This window comes from Stegostoma tigrinum, chromosome 5 (genome assembly GCF_030684315.1).
Source record: "Stegostoma tigrinum isolate sSteTig4 chromosome 5, sSteTig4.hap1, whole genome shotgun sequence".
NCBI lineage: Eukaryota > Metazoa > Chordata > Chondrichthyes > Orectolobiformes > Stegostomatidae > Stegostoma > Stegostoma tigrinum.
Window position 1 is genome coordinate 79255448 of NC_081358.1, and position 20199 is coordinate 79275646.

General features: G+C 40.5%; 1 protein-coding gene across 2 annotated transcripts in view; it reads right to left on the reverse strand.

The window, feature by feature from the left end:
- The window catches only part of abhd3 (abhydrolase domain containing 3, phospholipase), a 105871-nt gene that overhangs the window by 61950 nt on the left and 23722 nt on the right, over window positions 1-20199 (reverse strand). For both annotated transcript variants that reach the window (XM_048528497.2, XM_048528496.2), the window contains exons 2-3: window positions 4181-4344; window positions 2412-2594 (exon numbers count right to left, since the gene is read on the reverse strand). In XM_048528497.2, the coding sequence (XP_048384454.1) occupies window positions 2412-2594; window positions 4181-4344 (347 nt within the window). The remainder of the gene's footprint in view (window positions 1-2411; window positions 2595-4180; window positions 4345-20199) is intronic.

Genomic DNA, 20199 nt, shown 5'->3' on the forward strand with positions numbered 1-20199 from the left:
TCCCCCACATGTTTGTTTAATTCAACCAAAGAGCTATGCTGCACGTGTTCCTTTATCCAGCAGAAGACAAGTTCGGAAGTATGAATATGTAGCATTTTCTTGTTAGTTTATGGGGTGCAGGTATTGATGGCTTGTCCAGCATTTATTCCCAACTGATATTTTCGCTGTGGAAAGAAGTGGTGAACTGGATTCTTGGATTGCTGCAGCTTTGGGCTGTAGGGTCACCCACAGCGCTGCTAGGAAGGGACCTTGAGGATTTTGAACCAAAGAACCAGCAATGATAAAGTTCGAAGTCACTGCTGACTGATGATGTGGAGGAAAATATATTGGGTAGTGGGTGGGTGTGGAAGTGGGAAGCCCACAATCTTTTACAGCAACGCCCCTCACCCCGCCTTTCTCAAGCACAAATCCATTATTGTGTGGCTGTAAAATATCACCCATAAATCCAAGATAGCAATTGAAACCAATGTAAAGAGAAATCATGTGAGTTGTAAAAGGTGCTACTGATTCACTTTCAACATTTTACATTATTTCACAAAGTCATAATTATGTGGGTCATGTTTAAGTTGCAATTCTCCTACAAAGAGTATACTGTCCATAACCATGTGGCATTACCTTATGTAATGAACTATTTTCTATATTTCACTGAGAATCTAGGCCAGGTTTTTCCTCATAAGATGAATAGCACAGTTCAGAAATCATCCCAGCTTGGTATACCGACCTTGGATAAAGATTGTTCTGAATGGCACAATATACACTCTTGAGAAATAGGGCAGATGGAGTGCAGGTGATCGCAGGATGGCATCACCTCCAGATGCAGATTGGAGTTGGCTGTGGTGAGTGCTGGGGTGTTAAAAGGCCTGCGTTTGTTCGACGTCATCCCAATTGTTTTATTATACATTGCGCTGTCTAGCTTTCACACCTCACGCACTATTGCACTGTATCTTCCCTTTATGCTCTATCCATGCTGGCTCATGCCTCCCCCATGGCCCCACAAAGCTTCAGTGCTAACTTGATACCAATGCCTGCCAACATGCCACTCATAAACCTCTACCCTTACACTTTCACGCCAACTCACCCAAAATCCACCATGGCTGGTCTCAGGAGCCATGTTGGATTGAAATACAGTAAAAAATACTATTACAGCTTCTCTAAATACGCATTCTGATTAATGAAATCCCATTCAAAATTTTTAAAAAGCTCTCATTTTAATCACACCAAAAAATGCAGACTTGTACTCATAAAATCACATTAACAACAGGCAACTAACCCACTAATAATCTCTTTGACTGTCATTCAAGTTGGTGATTTTCAGCCACCTACTGGGATAATTGTAGATTGTAGAAAGCAAAATCAAAATGATATGATGATAGTCTTTGAGGTGAGGTCAACAATAAAAGCTACCGCCAGGGATTTAAGTAATAGTACAGCTCAATTTATTTTACTTTTTACTGGTAAAGGTAGAATTTTTGCAAATTTTTGAAGTACGAGGGATTTAAATAATTTCACAATTTGAGCTTTTACAACTCTCAGTGACAGGGACTGATACTTACAACTTTTAAATGGTTGGACATTTTAATAGCCTGACAAATTGACAGTTCTGTATACCTTATCCACCCTTTTTGAGTATTTACTTACTCTCCAGGAAACCATCACTCGCACTTTGCGAAGGTCCTTGCTATGATGGGCTTTCTCTCAATTCAGCACTGAGTTCAAATGGCCTTGCTGAAATTGGGTTTCTTTTAAGTAAGAGCCATGCTGGCTCCTTTGCTCCACCACCTAAAATAGAGCATGCTGGGACTGGGGGAAAGATTTCTGCCATCTGCCATTTTCACAGGTCTGCAGAGCATCTGTGACACACAAATCTGGCGTGAAACAGATGAGGTGCAACATTCAAACTTCCAGGTCAAATCAGGTTGCGAGACATTTTTTACATTGTCTTTGAGGTGTATGAAAATGAACTGTTTACAGTAGCTATTGATATTCAGTGGTGAGATCTAATTTGAATTGAATCAGTCATAAACCCTGTCTATCATTCTTGTATGGACATAAACGTATATACTTTCTGCTAATATTAATAAAACCAATGTTCTTTTTTGATGTTTCACCGTTGAATTACATTAGATTAACCTATTTGGCTGATCTAACAAGGATCACATTGGTGCTGTAGAGAATAGCCTTCCGAGATTGGCGTATGATCTGAGCTGGAAGAGAGCAAATGGTGCTATGCCCTGCATTTAAATATGCTTCACCTATTTTTGGAGAGCCAAGAATGGAAACTAATTCCATTTCCCAGCGCTAATATTTTGGTTTTGAGAGTCACATGAGAGATTATTTACCTCTTCCACTATTTGGAAAATTGTGCATGGACTGGAAACAAAATACAAGACTCAACAAGAGTTAACTCTTACCTGTATCCAAGTACTTCGCTCTGTTTAACCATGTGCAGTATGTACGATTCCTTGCTTGTTCCTGTAAGTCCAGGTAGGATAATGATAATAGGTCTGGTAGCAGAAACAGGATATAGTGCATTTTCATCGCTATCGTTCCAATCCAAGGAAATATGTCCACCATCTGCTGTCTTAATAAGTTGACTGTAATGCAGAGACAATAAGCAAAACAAAAATATAACAATTCATAACACACTATTATACAATGGTCTCACTTTTTTTCTTCAGAACCTCATTAACTGATTTATTCATTGGGCCAGACTTTCTGAGGAGCAGTAACAACACTTTGATTGCCACTCTGCTCTTGTTCTTTGTTAAGAGAGAGCTCTGAAATGCTGACAGGAGATTCCAGTTGGACTCCTTCAGAAATATGGAGTCTTTTGATAGATGAAAGGTTGTCCTGAGATGGTGGAGAAGGGTGTCAGGTCCAACAGGGGTGGGGAAGGGTGTCAAGTCTTAGGTTGAGAGGGGCTGTTGAATCCTGGGAGGATAAGGGAGCCTGTGGTCTGATGTTGAGTCCATTGTTGGGGAGAGTCAGGTACCTAAGATAGATGGGGATGTCAGGTCTAGTGATGGGAGTTTTTGGGTCCTGAGAGAGAGGGTTCTGTTGAATTCTACATAGATAGGGTGTTTGCCGGGTCAGCTTCTAGAGATTTCAGGAGGTCCAGGACGGGTGTAATTGGTGGGAGGGATGTTCGAGCACTGGGGGGTAAGCTTAGTAGCTAAGGAGGAGTTAAACCAGGTTTTAACAGTCTATTTTTCCTGTAACTATTTACTTGACTACTTATTTACTTAGCTAGAATGGAGCCCACCAAATTCTCCAATTTTATATGGATGCTTTCAGAGGCTTCTGGATACATTGAATCTTCATCAGAATCTTCAATTTTCCTGATAAATTCCCTCAGAGTCTGTTACGTCAGGGAATCCTCAGAGCCCCAAAGCACAAAGCCCATCCATAGTAGAAATAACTATATGGCCATTTGAAATATTCTGGAGTCTGCACGAATGTAATCCATTATTTTGATTATCATTACTATGTTCAGTAAATAATTCAGTTGAATGCAACAACCAGTCTGCCAACAAATTCAATGCTTTTGGATTTAGATTTAGCTCAGATTGGAATTTTCTAAACTAAAGGTTGAAACAAAGCTAGTTTTAAATGAGATAGCAAGAACTGCAGATACTGGAGTTAGATGTAACAAAGTGTGGAGCCGGAGGAACACAATAGGCCAGGCAGCATCAGAGGAACAGGAAAGTTGCTGTTTCAGGCCACGAACATTCTTCAGAAAATCCTGACCCAAAACATCAACTTTGCTGCCTGGCCTGCTGTGTTTCTTCAGCTTGACACTTTGTAAGCTAATTTTGTATATTGTTTCAACCACCACCAATTTAATAACTTGTTTAGCAATTCAATTAAGAAAGAAAATTTTAAAATGACTGAAATTATGGAATTTGTCAAATACTAATTAAAATATAAGCTTTTACATAAACTGAACATGAAAAAGCAGAACATTTTAGAGATTGAATTAAAATTCTGTATCTAAACATTTTGCTTGAACTGTAAGTTTGTAGGTAGTGCTATGAATGCATATTGAAATCCATATTATATGTAATTGGCAAAGATCACTTTTAAGTGATTTCCTGTGTGAAATAATATGGTTAATTTCTGAATATGCATCAATACAGGACAATGCCAATGGTACAATAAACAGAAAACAAATTAAACGTACTTTCTGTATTTCACCCAAGGTTTGGTGGTGATGAATGGCCTGAGCAGTGTCTGGATTCTTGCTTCCCAGCACCAAAAGGTCGGATAATAAGTCTCTGTTACCACAGGACAATACCTCTGTAGAAACTGAGACAATGTTTCTGCCCCTGTGATAAGCTGCGGCTTCTGCAATAAATCAAGTTATAACATGACAGCAATTTAATGACAATAACCAGGTTTATAAGTAATGTCAACAATCACTAAAATTCCAGAAGAATAGCAAACAAAATCAGATTGCATTTCCAGGTTCATTGGAACTAAACTTCCAGAACTTACTGTTTTTATTTTCTACTTTCCCCATAGTTGTGTAAATCATGATTTTTAATGTTGAAAAACTAACCCATTTTATAAGTTTTCCATATAGATTCAGAGAAATGTATTCAGTTATTGAAGCTTTGAGGGATGATTTCTACAATCCTGACTAACAGATAGTGCTGGATTACATTGTGTGGGTTGTTGTATGGGTACAGCAACTCATTATACTTCAAGTTTCATGTTGTTAAAAAGTTAAAGGGCTGAATCCTCCCTTTTATTTCAGAAGTGTTATTTCTGTCAAGTTTCATGAAGGAGCTTCTCACTGTGAAGCCTGACAAGTTTTCTTGTGCTAATGTCCTAAACCCTCAGAACTACCTACCACACCATATGATGTCTGTTTGTGGGAGGCTAGCTAGATTCTACTACTCATTGTAGGTGGAGGAACTCCCTACTGCCTGGATATCCTGGAAGAAATCAGCATTCCTGGGGTCAGCAACAGCTTGGATCTCCAGCCGCACCCCTGGCCCAGTGTTGTTTGTCTGGCTGTCCAGTTGCCCTTCACTGGCAATGTTGTGCCAGCAGACAGAAACCTCTTTTGCCTCTGTTTAACCATGAGTCCACAGCCCAGCTATCATTAGCTATAATCACATCTTACCACCCTGTCTCTAGTTTTCCTCAATACCCACTGTAAACCAACATCTTGTGATTGTTGAGGGGACCACCACAGACTGAGAAGCTTTCAAACAATTTATTTAGAAACACTAAAAGTGAACCGAAAGAAAACAAACAGGAGATGCATTTATCTCACAGAATGGAATCAAAATGTTTGTATTTTGAGCAACAATTATTTTGCAGCAAATGAGTGATCAGTGTACCCAGCTCTCATCTACACAAACTAGGTGTGAATTAAATCCAGTGTACCCTGTAGCACTCAATGCAGCTGTACACTGTCATTCATAAAGTGATGTTTCTCCTGTTCAATGTTCTCATTCTCCTCATTGAAAGACTGCTCCTTTTATTGCAATTTTTTAAACAAGTCAATCACAATGCCTCATTGTCTGCTCCTGCTGTGCAAAGCAAAGCAAGTTAGGATAATGTGGCAAATCCTGTTTGGACTAAACTATGTGGCCCAAAATACTAACCCAAACAACAGAATCTCACCTTCAGCAGGCTAGTGTCTGCTTCACCATATCCCTGGTTGAAGCATGGATAGCATTATATCTACACCCTGCTTCAGTCAGGGGGTTGTGAAGCTTAGTCATGAGCCATGGTCACAGAGGAATGACCTTGTCCCTCAGAAACTGGACCTTCAAACACAGCAGGATATAGGAGTCTTCTTCAGGATATAGGAGTCACGGCTGGTCTCAGGCCGTGGATACAAATTTCCAAGCAGTGAAGCTAGTAATCACAGATTACTTGCACATTGGTGGAATAGATTCCCCTCCTATGGAACTCTGCTGCATTGTCATATGTCCCTCTCAGCGCAATGTGTGAGCACTTGATGGCACCCTGCATCTGGGGGAATCCAGTGGTGTTGCTGAGACTACCTGCCCAGGCTGCAGGTGAACAAAATGGAACAATGTGACCTTGCACAAATGCATTGGTGATAGTCTTGATGGATTTGTGGGTTGACAACTGAGATAGCCCATGGGACTGCCCCATGACTCCCTGGAAGGAGTCAGTTGCATACAAGTTCATTATAGCTGTAACCTTCATGGCCGTTGAGATGGCCACCCACTTTTTCAGATCACAGGTACTGATTCAGCAGGGGCGACTGTTCAGTCAGGGTGGCTGGGCAATACAACCTGTGCTGACACTGCATCTTGCTAATATGGAGGAAATAGCACTGAGGACAGAAGACCCTGGATCTCCTGTGACTGCAATGTGATTGAGAGGCCCTACAGGTGCTGGAAGCTCTTGGGTTTTGTGCTAGCTTGCTGCTGCTCCTGGATCTCTGGTACATCTGCTCCAGATCCATTCCCTTATCATTTTTATTGCAACTCAGCTACTGCAACTATCATACCTGCTGTGGTACTGGAACCATCAATGTTGTTTGTAGTGGAACTGTGTTGGGAATATAAGCAACAGAACAGGTTCTTATTTATGCAAAGAATCAGTGATTGTATACTCTACAAATGATGGCTGAAACCACTCCTCCATATAATGAGACATGAAGCATTCTGATAAGGAGGCCCATGTACTGAGCTATTATGGCACTTTACAGATAGGAAATTATGTGGAAGGGTTGCTGTATGGTTCATGTGGCAAATACATAGCAGTGCAGTGTGCATGCTCTATATGTACTAAACCCTTCACTTTCCAGCCCCACATCAAGCAAAAAGACAATCGTTTTCAGTCAGTTATGAGCTCAAAATCTACTCCAAACTTTCTTCTGTTGATGCTCCAATCTTACTGCTTCAAACCCTGATAAAGGGGGGTTGTAGAGAGGTGTGTGTTAGAGAAGGGACATCACTGAGCCTTTATCATTCAAATATTGTACAATCTTGTAGTTTTAAAGCACTTTACATTGACAGAAAACAGAAGTTAATCATTGTCTTGTGGAACTACTGTTTCACAACCTGGAGATACTGGGGTTGGCATTGACTAATGGAGTGAAAAAAAGCAGCTATACTTTTGATACCTGACCTCATCGGACTTCAATAAATTAGTTACAGGTGGCAAATGATAGACAGACTGAACAGGGACCATCTTTAGCCTCAGAAATAATGTTTTAACTAGCAGCCTGCAGAGACTCTGTTTGGTGTAGTGTTACAATTGAGCTTTGCACACTCCTCTCATGAGTTCAAGTTTCAAGTTTAATTTTTTTTATGGGATGTGGGTATCACTAGTCATGCCAGCCACTTCATTAAGAGGCTTGCTTGGCCATTTAAGAGAGCAGTCAATCACATTGTCGTGGATGTAATGGCACTTTTAGGCCAGATTTTCTTCCCTAATGGATAACAGTATCACTGATTAGTTTTAACCACAACTGATAGTTTCACAGTCTCCTTTATGGAGACAAACTTTCAATTTCTGGTTTTATGTATTGAACTTCACCGTGGTTGAATTTGAACCCTGTTGTGGGATTGAACCCATGTCTCTAGGGTGTTATCCTGGGCCTCTGGGTTGCTAGGTCCTGTGACATTGCAATTATGCCATCACAATCTCCCCAGCTGGATTCTGAACTGTGTTAGAAAGATCTCCATTGCCTGTATCTGTCAGTTGTTTTGGCTACCTGGTGTTAGGCATGTGTGAAATTTTAGCAGGTAATTAGCAGTAAAGCAACTCACCCGATTTTTTTGGTACTTAGAAGCCCTTTATTGCTGAAATTTCACAAACAAATATCAGCTCTATTAACATCAGGAATGTTCCATTTGATTTTTTAAAAGTTGGTATTGATGGAGGTTGATGAAATGGTGCTTTAACTGTAGGACTTGTGTTTGTCTTATTCTAAGGTGTTATTAATAAAGAAAAATATATCCATGGAATTATAGCCCGAGCATTTTACCCTTCGGGGCTGACAGCACATTGCGTAGAGGGAACACTGAACTTGATGAATCTTGGAAAATGAAAGAAGTGACGAGTACACATTTTATGGAAGATCCAATGTAGAAAATTCCTGGTTTTGATCTCCTGCAAAGATTGTAGTAACTTTGGTTTGAAAAAGCATGATGGATGCAAACCCTTATTATAGAAACAAACAGTTCTCTCCAGTGTGTGACTACAGAAACCCAGTACAAGCCATTGGGCATAGAACAAATCAATACTTGATTCATAAATATGAAGGAGGCTTCAGTCAATTATTCCACAGTAGTATGCTGCACAATGCCTGGTAGCATTATGGGACTTAATGAACTGAATGTAGAATTGTGGTAGTGCTCCATGTCCACTTTTGCCATAAGACAGAAGACTGGCTAAGACTGTGGAATGTTCCCAGCGTGGATTAAAGATGTTGCTAACTGAAAGATGCTGCTAATATTTTGTATTTCTTATTTCATCTAAACTAGAAGGTCTTCCTTTTGGCTATGAAGTACAACTTGTTCTGTCCTCTATACATGAGCACAAAAGAAAAACTAACTCGCACTCTATTTCATGATGGGTACCATTCATGTTCTAATGTTGCCTTCCATCCTGAGGCTGTGCTACTACGCTCCATGTCAAGTCTCAGCTGTGTTTTGGTGTTTGCGGCATTCATCAACAACTCTGATGTGATGTGCATCAAATACCAATTTAATTCCTGGGTGTAGTTCACATACACTCAATGTCTGCTGGAAGTATGCAGAGAAAAGCAGGTGCAATCAGCACCAGAGTTTACAAAGATGTCTGTTAGTGTGTGAATACCATCACATTGTACAGGTCAATACTGGCAGCAACCATAATTTGTTCTATGGCAGTTTGCTGCGCCAGTTATGTTTCAGCTAACATGACATACCAATGGGTAATTTTTGGGCCACTAGGCCCAACTTACGATGACTACCCTGAAGGAGCCCTGCAGAATCTCTCAGTTCATGACTGTATCTGCCACTTGCTACATTGCCTGTGGATTTGGAGCCACTGTCACCAACTACCAGGTGAAGCTGAGCAGCAGCAGGACCGAGGCAGAGAAGAAAGATAAAGACAGCCTGCCACTTAGACAATCTCTTTCTCTCTGGGTTGTAACAGAAGAACCATCCCAAGTATGGGTTAATAATGGCTCCTTGCATTCCCTCTCTCACTGACCAAAACATCTTCCTCTTGGCCACAATGAAAAACATGGAAGCCAACAAAAACATAGACATTCTAAACTAGTTTATAAACCAAATTCATAGTGTACTGAATATAAGCTTACCCCAGTCACCATTGTGGATTCCCCCTGTGTATGTCTTCAATGTGAATGCTTATCTTAGTGCTACCCCAGTTGCTTGCAGAATAGCAGCTGGGAGACTTTCAGTGGTGGAGACTATAGCCTGTCTTGTAGGAAGATCTTCAGCATCTCTCATCTCTGAAGCCCTAGCAACATTTTGGCATGGGCAACAGCAATCCGCACAGGCTATCTCAGATATCTTTGTGCTCCAGGGAACCATGGCCACAGGCACTGACCTGGGGCTAGTACCTCAAACATCTCTTGTAATCTGCTAGAACAGAGGTTGGTGGTTTGCTGTGACATCATGCTAGCCACTTTGAGCACAGATACTCATCAAGATTCCCTGCAGCACTTTGATTTCTGTCATGTTCTGTTTGCACTGTAATTGAAGTTGAGAAGCTGACCATCAAATGTTGCATCATTGTTGGGTCCACAGTGTGTTGATGGAGCTGATCACCTATATCATCTTGGAAAGGATTGACTCTAAACTCTGTGTAAAAGGCCTACGTCAAATTAACGCTCTTTGATAGTAAACAATGGCTTCTTGCCAGGCTTCTCAATACACCAAGCTATTCACATAAAAAATGAGTCTTCTAAGGAAATGAAATAGCCATGGACAATTTTTGGTGATGCATTGTGTATTGGTATGTTTACCTTTGAGAGAAGAAGAATTTTGTGTTCGCATTGCTAATTATCTTGAACTTCATCAACTTCCTCCTCAAAATAGAACTTGAATCTTTCTTACCTGTTGGTCAACTGACTAATCCTTTGCTTCATTTCATTGCATTTTGATGGGACCTAGATACATTACTGAATTCAACAGTCATAGATATCGTTAATTTGTGCATTTAGATCACGGCACAGGCAACTGGCCAACTTTTGTGTTGCTTGTTGCTTGACTACAGTGTTCAGCCCTGTATTGATGATTAGCTGGCACTAATTAAGGAGACAATTTAATGAGTAGACATCACCAGATAAAACTCATCTGTGTTCCTTGTGGTTAACCTGCACTTCTTAGAGGAACAAGTCCAGGAATCCTATGTAAAATGCATCTGCCCTGAGTAATATTGAAAAATGGAAGAAACTTCAACTTTCTTGGATGACTGGGAGACCATGATGGAGAAGGTGAAGAGGAGCAGCAGGGGTACATTTAGGAGTCCATAGGAGCAGTTATCTGTGGCAATCAGTGCCAGGAATGTAAGGATCTGGATGCTGAGCTGCAAAAAGTTCAGTGATTTCACATAAGTGGTCAAGTTGAGAGGATTCACCTTCAAATGTTCCACTAGCTGCATAGTTTGCCTTGAACTATACTGAAATTTGACACACACCATCAGTCACCTGCAAACAACCTCTATCAATTACATATTACTGCCTAATACCCATTAAACCCTTCTATGCTTAGTACTGTTACAAGTTTCACCCCTATACCACAAGACTGTGGCTTGGATTTTAATGCATAGCAAAAATGGACATGTGATCAGAGGGACCATTGGATCAAGGAATGGCATATGTAGTTTAATTTAGATAAATGTGAGGTGTTGCATTTTGGTAAGGCAAACCAGGGCAGGATTTATACAATTAATGGTAGGGTCCTGGGGAGTGTTGCCGAACAAAGAGAACGAGTGGTACAGGTGCACAGTTCCTTGAAAGTGGAGTGGCAGGTAGACAGGGTGGAGAGGAAGGTGTTTGGCACACTTGCCTTTATTGGTCAGTGCATTGAGTATAGGTGCTAGGATGTCAAGTTGTAGCTGTACAGGGCATTGAACATAGAACATTGAACAGTACAGCACAGTACAGGCTCTTCGACCCATGAAGTTGTGCTGACCTATTATCCTACTCTAAGATCAAAACTAACCTGCATACCCTTGTTTAGGCCACTTCTGGAATACTGTGTTCATTTCTGGTCTCCCTGCTATAGGAAGTATGTTGTTAAACTTCAAAGGATTCAGAAAAGATTTATAGGAATGTTGCTGGGATTGGAGGGATTGAGCTATATGGAGAGGCTGAATAGGCTGGGGCTTTTTATACTCTGGAGTTTCGGATACTGAGGGGTGACCTTAAAAAGGTTTATAAAATCATGAGAGACAAGGATATGGTGAACTGCCAAAGTCTTTTCCCCAGGGTATGGGGGTCCAAAACTAGAGGACATCGGTTTAAGGTGAGAGGAGAAAGATTTAAAAAGGGATCAAAGGGGCAACTTTTTCAGACAGAGAGTTGTGTGTGTGTGGAACAAGCTGCCTCAGGAAGTAGTGCAATTACAACATTTAAAAGGCATCTGGATGGGTGTATGAATAGGAAGGGTTTAAATGGATATGGGCCAAATGCTGGCAAATGAGACTATATTTATTTGGTATCTAGTTGGCCTGGACAAGTTGGACCGAAGGGTCTGTTTCTGTGCTATATAACTGTATGACTCTATGACATCAGTCACGAAAGATATCATTGCATATAACAGAATCTACCATAATACTTACAGCTTGGGTGAAGAAGCATTCAGTTGTTTGGCACCCTTGGATGTCTTGCATCAACTGTGTTTGTTGTGGACTGAAAATGCTTCTTTTAAGGTCATCTGTAATTACTGCTACAACATAGAGATGACTAACTACAATTTACATGAACCAATGACACGGTGTACATTCTTGTGGCCATCATTTTCAACTCTACCTTTTACATTACATGCATTACACATGCATAATAAAAAGATTGCAAATAATGTGGATCTGTGCTCTACAAATGAATGATTAATGCAACTGCCCCTTGAAGGACCTCCTATTTCACAGATACAAAGCTTATATTTCTGATCATCAAACTGATGCACATGCTGCAAGTGTGAGATTAACGTAGGACAGTGCTACACATCAAGATGCCGAACCCCTGCACTGATCATTGCAGTCAAGCATAAGAAGCAGCCTGGCTCTGTGTCTGCAAAAATAAGCAGGTCAAGACAGACATACTGTAAGCCTTTAAGCTCTGGCTGGAAAGTCAATGTGCTCAGATGCTTGGCACGACAGGCAACACAAAGCAAAGCAGGGGTACTTTGAATACCCAGGTAGATGCTAAGTGAATGAGGGTTAAAAGAATAAGTGAGCAGCCTTGAAGTGCAGACTGAGCCAGTGTGTGAACTGAGTGCCTGTCCTTGGATGCAAAGTGTTCTAGCAGCAGCATTTCAATGAAAAGTGCTGGTCCGTGCCAAAGTGTAGCATTGAAGTGCAGAGTATAATGGATTAGAGATGCATCACGATGATGCAGACAGGTTGGTACATGTTGGATGCTAGTCTCTAAAGACATGGGGTGTGTGCAGCTGGTGCCCTGGAGTGTGCCCTGAAATGTGGTGCTGGGTGTCCAAGTTGGTAGTCTTGAGGAGCTAGGTACCTGTTCTGACTTTCATATCAAGAATTCTCATCATTTAGTTTCTATCTGTCTGGTGGTATGATAGAAAGCTGCGTATTAATGTGATGAGATTTGTTGCCAATGAGCAGTAGTCCACATTAATAAGCATCATCACTCCCTAGTGAGAATCCCATTAGGACACCTGGAATGATGTTGGAAAATGCAGCAGGAAAATGGTTTCAGCAATGTTGAGATGGAGCTCTCTCCAACTTCTCAAGCAATTCACCAGATTTTCCATCAAAATCCATGTAGTTCAAGATTCTATTTTGGCAACGAACCGGGTAACTATCACTCTTCATTCCAGAGCCACTTTTAGGCTGATAATGCCATCCATTGCACATCATTTCCAATGACTGATCGTGATGCCTTCTTGCTCTTTTGTGTTGCAGATATGACCATCATCTTCTTCATCTCCCCAGAAAGCGCTCTCAGCATGAGAGTGCTGAGACATCCGAGGAAGTACACACACACGTGTGCGCACACACACAGACCCTGTGGTGTCAGCAATCAGGGACTTCATCCACTCACACAGGAAAGAACAGGAGCAGAAGACAGGAATGTTACCCAGAGGCTACAGGAGGGCAGTGAGTCATACAAACAGCTGTCTCGCTGTCTCCATGGACAGGTTGGTAGCTGCCATCAACAGCCACGTCCAGAACTCTCAGAGTCTGTTGGAAAGGCACACATACCACTACTCCATTACCAGAGCTGTTGGTCCTCAGGAACAAAGGCATGGCATCACCCTGCAATGCAAGATTGTGTTTGTGAGTGACCTGAAAGTGTCTAATAGTTGTCAGGGGTTGACAAATGCCAGATGCCAATATCTGTGGCTGTGGGATACATGTGGTTGGTGCCCATTTACTGTGCTTTGAAATGCTTTTTGATCTTAAGCAAAATGGAGGTCCTTTAGAGCATGTGGCTATTTGAAGTATGCCACTCAGACTTCTTTGACATATTCTCTCTGCATTTAGTTTGTTTCGTGCTTTTGTGAAAAAGTTGGATATTAAAGAAGTGAGTTGGACTGTTAACAAGGTATGTAACAATCAATAATGCTCCATTATTGGCAACTCATTCATGATTGGCAAGAAACTTGTCTCGATGCTTATGGCAAGTATAAAATTTGGTGTTGGATTCACCCGATGTTGAGATCGGCCTCACTGGATTTATAGCTGATTCTATCACTAATTCCTCTATAGTTCACAATGTTCACAGCCCTGTAAGATTCAGCCCAATGATTCTAATGTAATACATAAGTCATCACACATCTACTGAGATGGCAAAAAAGGGAGGAAACTGGAATAGACCCATCCATAACACTTCATGGATATGTAGAAGGATTAGATGTTATCGAGGGATCTTCGATTATATTCTCTTAATTGGTGATTTAGCTACATTTATTGGCCACTTTTGTTGCCAATCTCACAATATGTGACCACTTACTACTAACAATCATTCTTTTGAAACAAATTGAAAAATTATTTCAAGGTACTCTACTACAGTCAATTCATTTTTATTCTATAACCTAATATAGATTACAGGACACAAACGGACGGTTGAATTTTGTCAAGACTTTGGTTTATGTCAAATAGTATACTGAGCAGCAGGTACAAAAAATCAATTGAATAATTTTTTAACTAGGTGGTCTGTCAATTCTGATTTCAAATCAGAGTAATTTATAGCTATCTCACACTTCAATTCAATATCACAGTGGTATTCAACATTTGTAGCCAAAAACACCAGTTACCATTTCAACTGTCACTTCTGACAAAGGCCTACATCTAAAATGTAATTTGTCATTCGTGGCTAAGTGTTCCCATAATTTTCTGTTTAAATCCTTTATCTCATATCCTAAATTCCCTTGGCTGGATGCCCATCTCCATGGAGTTACCCTACACTCCCATACCTCCACGATTCCCCGGTGCATCAGGAAACTGAAAGCTAACTGGAAACTCTCTGTTAACCTCCTTTAACAACATTTAGCATGGGCCTGAGAGCTTGGTTGGCTGCCTGCATTGTGGGAACAGATTGTGCGGCCAGCCCCAAACATGCCTTCACAGAAGTGGCTGGCTCAGGAATGAGGTCCGGAAACTGGCATGGCATTGATCCGGGAATTATAGACCACTAAGCCTAACATCTGTAGTAGGTAAGTTACTTGAGAAGATTCTGAGGGTTAAAAAATACATGCATTAGATGGAGTTTGATTAGGTGTAGTCAGCACGGCTTCATGCATGGGAGAACACAGCTCACAAATTTGTTAGAGTTCTTTGATGAAGTGACCAGGAAGGTTAATGAGAGCAGGGTGATAGATGTAGTTCATATGGATTTCAGTAAGGCCTTTGAGAAGTTTCCACATGGTAGGCTGTCCTGGAAGGTTAGATCGCATGCAATCCAGGGAGAATTGGAAATTGGATGTACAATTGGCTTGATAGTAGGAAGCAGAGAGTATTAGTGGAAGGGTGCTTGTCGGGCTAGAGGCCTGTGACTAATGGTGTGCCTCAGGGGTCAGTGTTGGGCCCTTTGCTGTTTGTTGTCTACATCAATGATCTGGATGAGAATGTACAAGGTATGATTAGTAAACTTGTGGATGTCACTAAAATAGACTGTATCATGAACAGTGTGGAAGGTTTTCAGAAATTGCAGCAGGATCTTGATCAGCCGGGGAAGTGGGCAGATAAATGGCAGATGTAGATAATATAGATAAGTGTGAGGCATTGCATTTTGGAAAGTCAAATCCAAGGTAGGAGTCTCATCGTGAATGTTAGGGCCTTAAGGAGTATAGTAGAACAGAGGGACCTTGGAGTTCAGGTTCAGGTGCATGGTTCTCTGAAAGTGGAGTCGCAGGTAGACAGGGAAGTGAAGAAGGCTTTTGACACACTGGTCTTCATCAGTCAGGGTACTGAGTGCAGAAGTTAGGAAGTTGTGTTGCAGTTGTACAGGACATTGGTGAGGTCATACTTGGAGTATTGTGTTCAGCTTTGGTCACCCTTCTATAGGAAGGATGTTAATAAACTGGAAAGAGTGCAGAAGAAATCTACAATGATGTTGCCAGATCTCAAGAGACTGAGTCAAAAGGAGAGGTTGGACAAGCTGGGATATTTTTCTTAAGAGCATAGGAAACTAAGGGGGGGGGATCTTTAAAGAAGTATATAAGATAATGAGAGGCATGAATGCATTCAGTCTTTCTTCCAGGGTTGGGGAATTGAGGACTAGAGGGCATCAGTTTAAGATAAGAGGGAAAAGAATACCTGGGGACCTGAGGGGCAGCTTTTAAAAATGGAGGGTGGTACGCATATGGAATGAGCTGCCAGTAAAAGTGGTAGACAGGTACATTTAACAACATTTAAAATGCATTTGAATGAATACATGGATAGGAAAGGTTTAGAAGGACATAATGGGAACTGCAGATGCTGGAGAATCCAAGATAATAAAGTGTGAAGCTGGATGAACACAACAGGCCAAGCAGCATCTCAGGAGCACAAAAGCTGACATTTTGGGCCTAGACTCTTCATCAGAAGGGTCTAGGCCCGAAACGTCATCTTTTGTGCTCCTGAAATGCTGCTTGGCCTGCTGTGTTCATCCAGCTTCACACTTTATTATCAAGGTTTAGAAGGATATGGGCCATGTGCAGGGAAATGAGGCTAGTGTGAATGAACAATTTGATTGGCTTGGACCAGTTTGGGCCAAAGGACTGTCTTTGTATTGCAGGACTGTATGACTCTATTTTGAGTTGTTATTTTCAGGCCCCAATCACATCTCTTTCTGCCCTTAATGAGACCTAGTATTCAGCACAATATTGTAAAACATAATTGAGACACTTCATTGCAGTGTTATGATGGAAATGACACAGACTTTTCTGTCCCTCTATCTCCACAAATAATAAAAAATGTTACTATCTTTGTTTTGTCAAAACAAGTTTATGAACATTTTATAATCAGGACAGTATCTCGGCAAATCACAACCTTTAGGTAATTTTGATAATTTCTGGTCTCATCTTTCACTGCTGTCTGCTTGCTTCATAGTTATTGTACGTGCTCTCTGTCAGCAGCCCATCTTTCAGTCACGTGATGAAAATTTTGTCACATGCCCATTGTTCATTGCAACATCATAATTAATCACCGCAATTGCCATCCCACTATGGCATCATAATCACTCATTTCTCAAGGAAAGCTATTATGGAGTAATGAATATAGTAAAATGTACTAAATAGTATTAGCTTCAATTTATTGAGAGTAAATGATGCAAACTTAAGATTTTGGAGCAGGAGTATGCTATTTGGCTCCTTGAGCCTGCTCCACCTTTTGACAAGATCATGGCTCATCTGATTTTTCTCTTTACTTTCCTTTCTACCCCCATACCTATTGACTTCCTTGTTAATCAAGAATCTATCTAACTTAGTCTTAAAGATATTCAATGACATTTTTCTAAGAAAGAGAATTCTGTTAACTAGGCATTGAACCACTCATTGAATCTGGAGTTTTCTGTATCTAGTTCTCCCTGATTCACTAGATGCATTGCTTGTACACATAACCACAGAGCTGTATTAGAATTAATGTCACACCAAGATGTGAATTGATAAATTATGAAATAGGTTCGTGAAACAAACTCAGTAGTATAGAAATCATGAATTAAGAAAATGTCAGTGATCCAAAATAATATTCATACCAGATGAAATCCTAATTAAAATAATCTTAAATGGATGTTTTCTAAGATCATTTAATGTAATGTCACAACCATATTTAGTTTTGTAACACATTTTAAGGGAAGTTATTTATGATGCACACATTGTACAGTTGCAGAACATAAATTACTCTCAGGAAATGAATGACATTATAAGGTCCTTAAATAAAGTCAACAAGTAGAAGTTATAAATCTCCTTACCCTTGATATTAAGTAAAAATAAATACAGAAGTAGAGAGCACTGCATCCCAAAGCAAAGAGAAAACTTGCCCTAGAATCAAGTAGATTGATACTTAAATACACTGATAGTTCTCTGATCAATTCATTCATGTTACATACTACATTAGCAATTGCTGTGAGAAGCTTCTCATTTTTCTAAGTTGAAGGTTTGGTTGTAGGCACCTTGCTGTAGAGGAACTGGAAGCTATAACATGAGACACTGTCGACATACATACAATTCAGATTCTGGCACAATCATCTTTTCTTTGCCTAATTCATGAAAGCTGGAATAGGCACTGGGGTCAGAGGTCAACGATTATTGCATAATGAAAAGTCACTTGCTGTATCTATGTAATCTAAACGTGTCTGCATGACTGGGTGGGAAGTTCAAAGTTCATTCCAGGGGTGAACACATGCTAAGGCTAGATGCTTCCAGCCAGTGAGGCTGATGAAATTAGGACTGGAGGGACATACATGCTGGCAAGAGCCACTTTGTTGAGCTTTAGGAAATTTCAGTTCATCCAGCACTTGGAGAAACCAAATGGATGAGATGTAGTGAGACATTGCAATCATGGATTGGTCCAGCAAGGTGCTAGAAACAACTTAAGCAATGGGAGAAGTTTGGGGCTAGAAATCCATGTGATATTTGGGGGCAGGGGCCACAATTTGTAACATGTTCCTCTCCATTTGAATTGAGGTCTATACTATCTTGTACTGTCTACTGTGTCAGCCTTCATTTTAAAAAAGGATATAATTTCATTAGAAGCAGTTCAGAGAGGGTTCACTTACCTCACTGGTGAGATAGAGGTTGTCTGTTGAGGAAAGGTCAAGCAAATTGAGATTATGGCCATTGAAGATTAGAAGCATGAAAGGTGATCTAATTGAAACAGGCAAGATCTTAAAAGGGTTTTACCATCAGGTTGGCTGCTGAAAAGACATTTGCCCTGATGGGAGAGTATAAAACTCAAGGGAACAATTTAAAAATTAGGGATCTCCGATTTAAAATGGAGATAACGCTGTGGAATTCTCTTCTCCAAAACTGTGGAAGCTGGTTTACAGAATACCATTGAGACTGAATTTTTGATTAGCAAGAGAGTCAAGGATTGCAGATAGTTCTGTTAATAACATGTGTTTCATTAACACAAATTGGCTGCAACAGGACTGATGAATAGTGGACCCTGTTTGGATAATGCAAACTTTCTGCTGTACAGGTATAGCAATTTCCCTATAATGCTATTTTCTATGGTGGTTTTCTATAATGCGATTTTCTGTAGTGCCAGGTCACACAAGAATGCTACTATAGCATTACAGGATATAACCTGTATATGGGTGCGGACAGGAAAATGAAGTTGAGGCCATATTCAGAATAACTGTGATCTTGCTGAATGGCATAACAGGTTTGAGGGGTGGAACGGCTTACTCATATTCGTAATTCTTGTATTCTTGTGAGGTGGGTAGGACACAAGTTTAGTCTATTATTTTGGCATAATTTGAGAGAAAGATCAGGAAGAATAATGAGAAGTGATAGATTTGAAAAATATGCATACATACTGCACAACATCATGGGATATAGAGCCCATTTCTGTGCTGTACTGTTCTATATTCCATAAATGTATTTTATGAATTAGGAGCCAGAACAGGCTTTTCAAGGTATTATTTTTGTAATCAATAGCTTTACTTGTTGATTTACTTTTCAGTTTGTACTTACTATCCCTTCTTGCCAGTGATTTGTTTATCATATCTCACATCCATATACCTTTCTCTCTTTCTTTGTCTCTATTTTTTGATTTACCACACCTTCCCAAAGTTTATCCCTTGCCACAACTATTAGTTTAAAACCTTCTCTATTTACCTAGTTAGACAGGCCCCAGCATGGTTCAGGTATGGACTGTCCCATTACTCCAACCACTACTTTCCCCCAAACTGGTGGCAGTACTCCTTGCACCAGAATGCACTGCCATTGGATCAGTCTTTGAGCTACATTTTCATTTCTTGAATCTTATTTCCTCTATCGCTGAGGTCATAATCCAGAGATTTTTGAAGTTTTGATTCTTAAATTAGTTACTAGCACTTCATACCAACAATGCAGTACTTCCTTCCTTGTCCTGCCTGTGTTGTTGGTAACTACATGGAATGTAACGACTTGATCTTACCCTTCTCAACCTATGCAAATGTCCCAAATTGCTTTCTGGCTCTTGGTCTTTGCTACAGAGAACAGTGACAAATCCCTCCATATACTGTACACCGCAAACAATAAATTTGTTTTGCTGCCTGTACTGTAATATTTTCAATTAGTTCATCCACCCTGCAACACTCACCCCTATTTAGATAAACTGAGAGAACAGCAAACTGTTGGACAATGGCAAAGGCTGAGGTTCCTGCTGTCTTGAACTCTGGTGTCTCTTACCTTTCAGCTTCAGCCACACTCCTCTGTTCCTGACCGCTGAAGATCAGTAGATGCTATCCTAAGCAGTATGACTGCCTCCTGGACAGAGTATCCAGGAAACAATCTACACCCCTGATATATCATACTGTCTGCAACTCAGCCTCAATGCAATTACCACTGAGTCTCCTTGAGATGCTAGCATTCACTATGG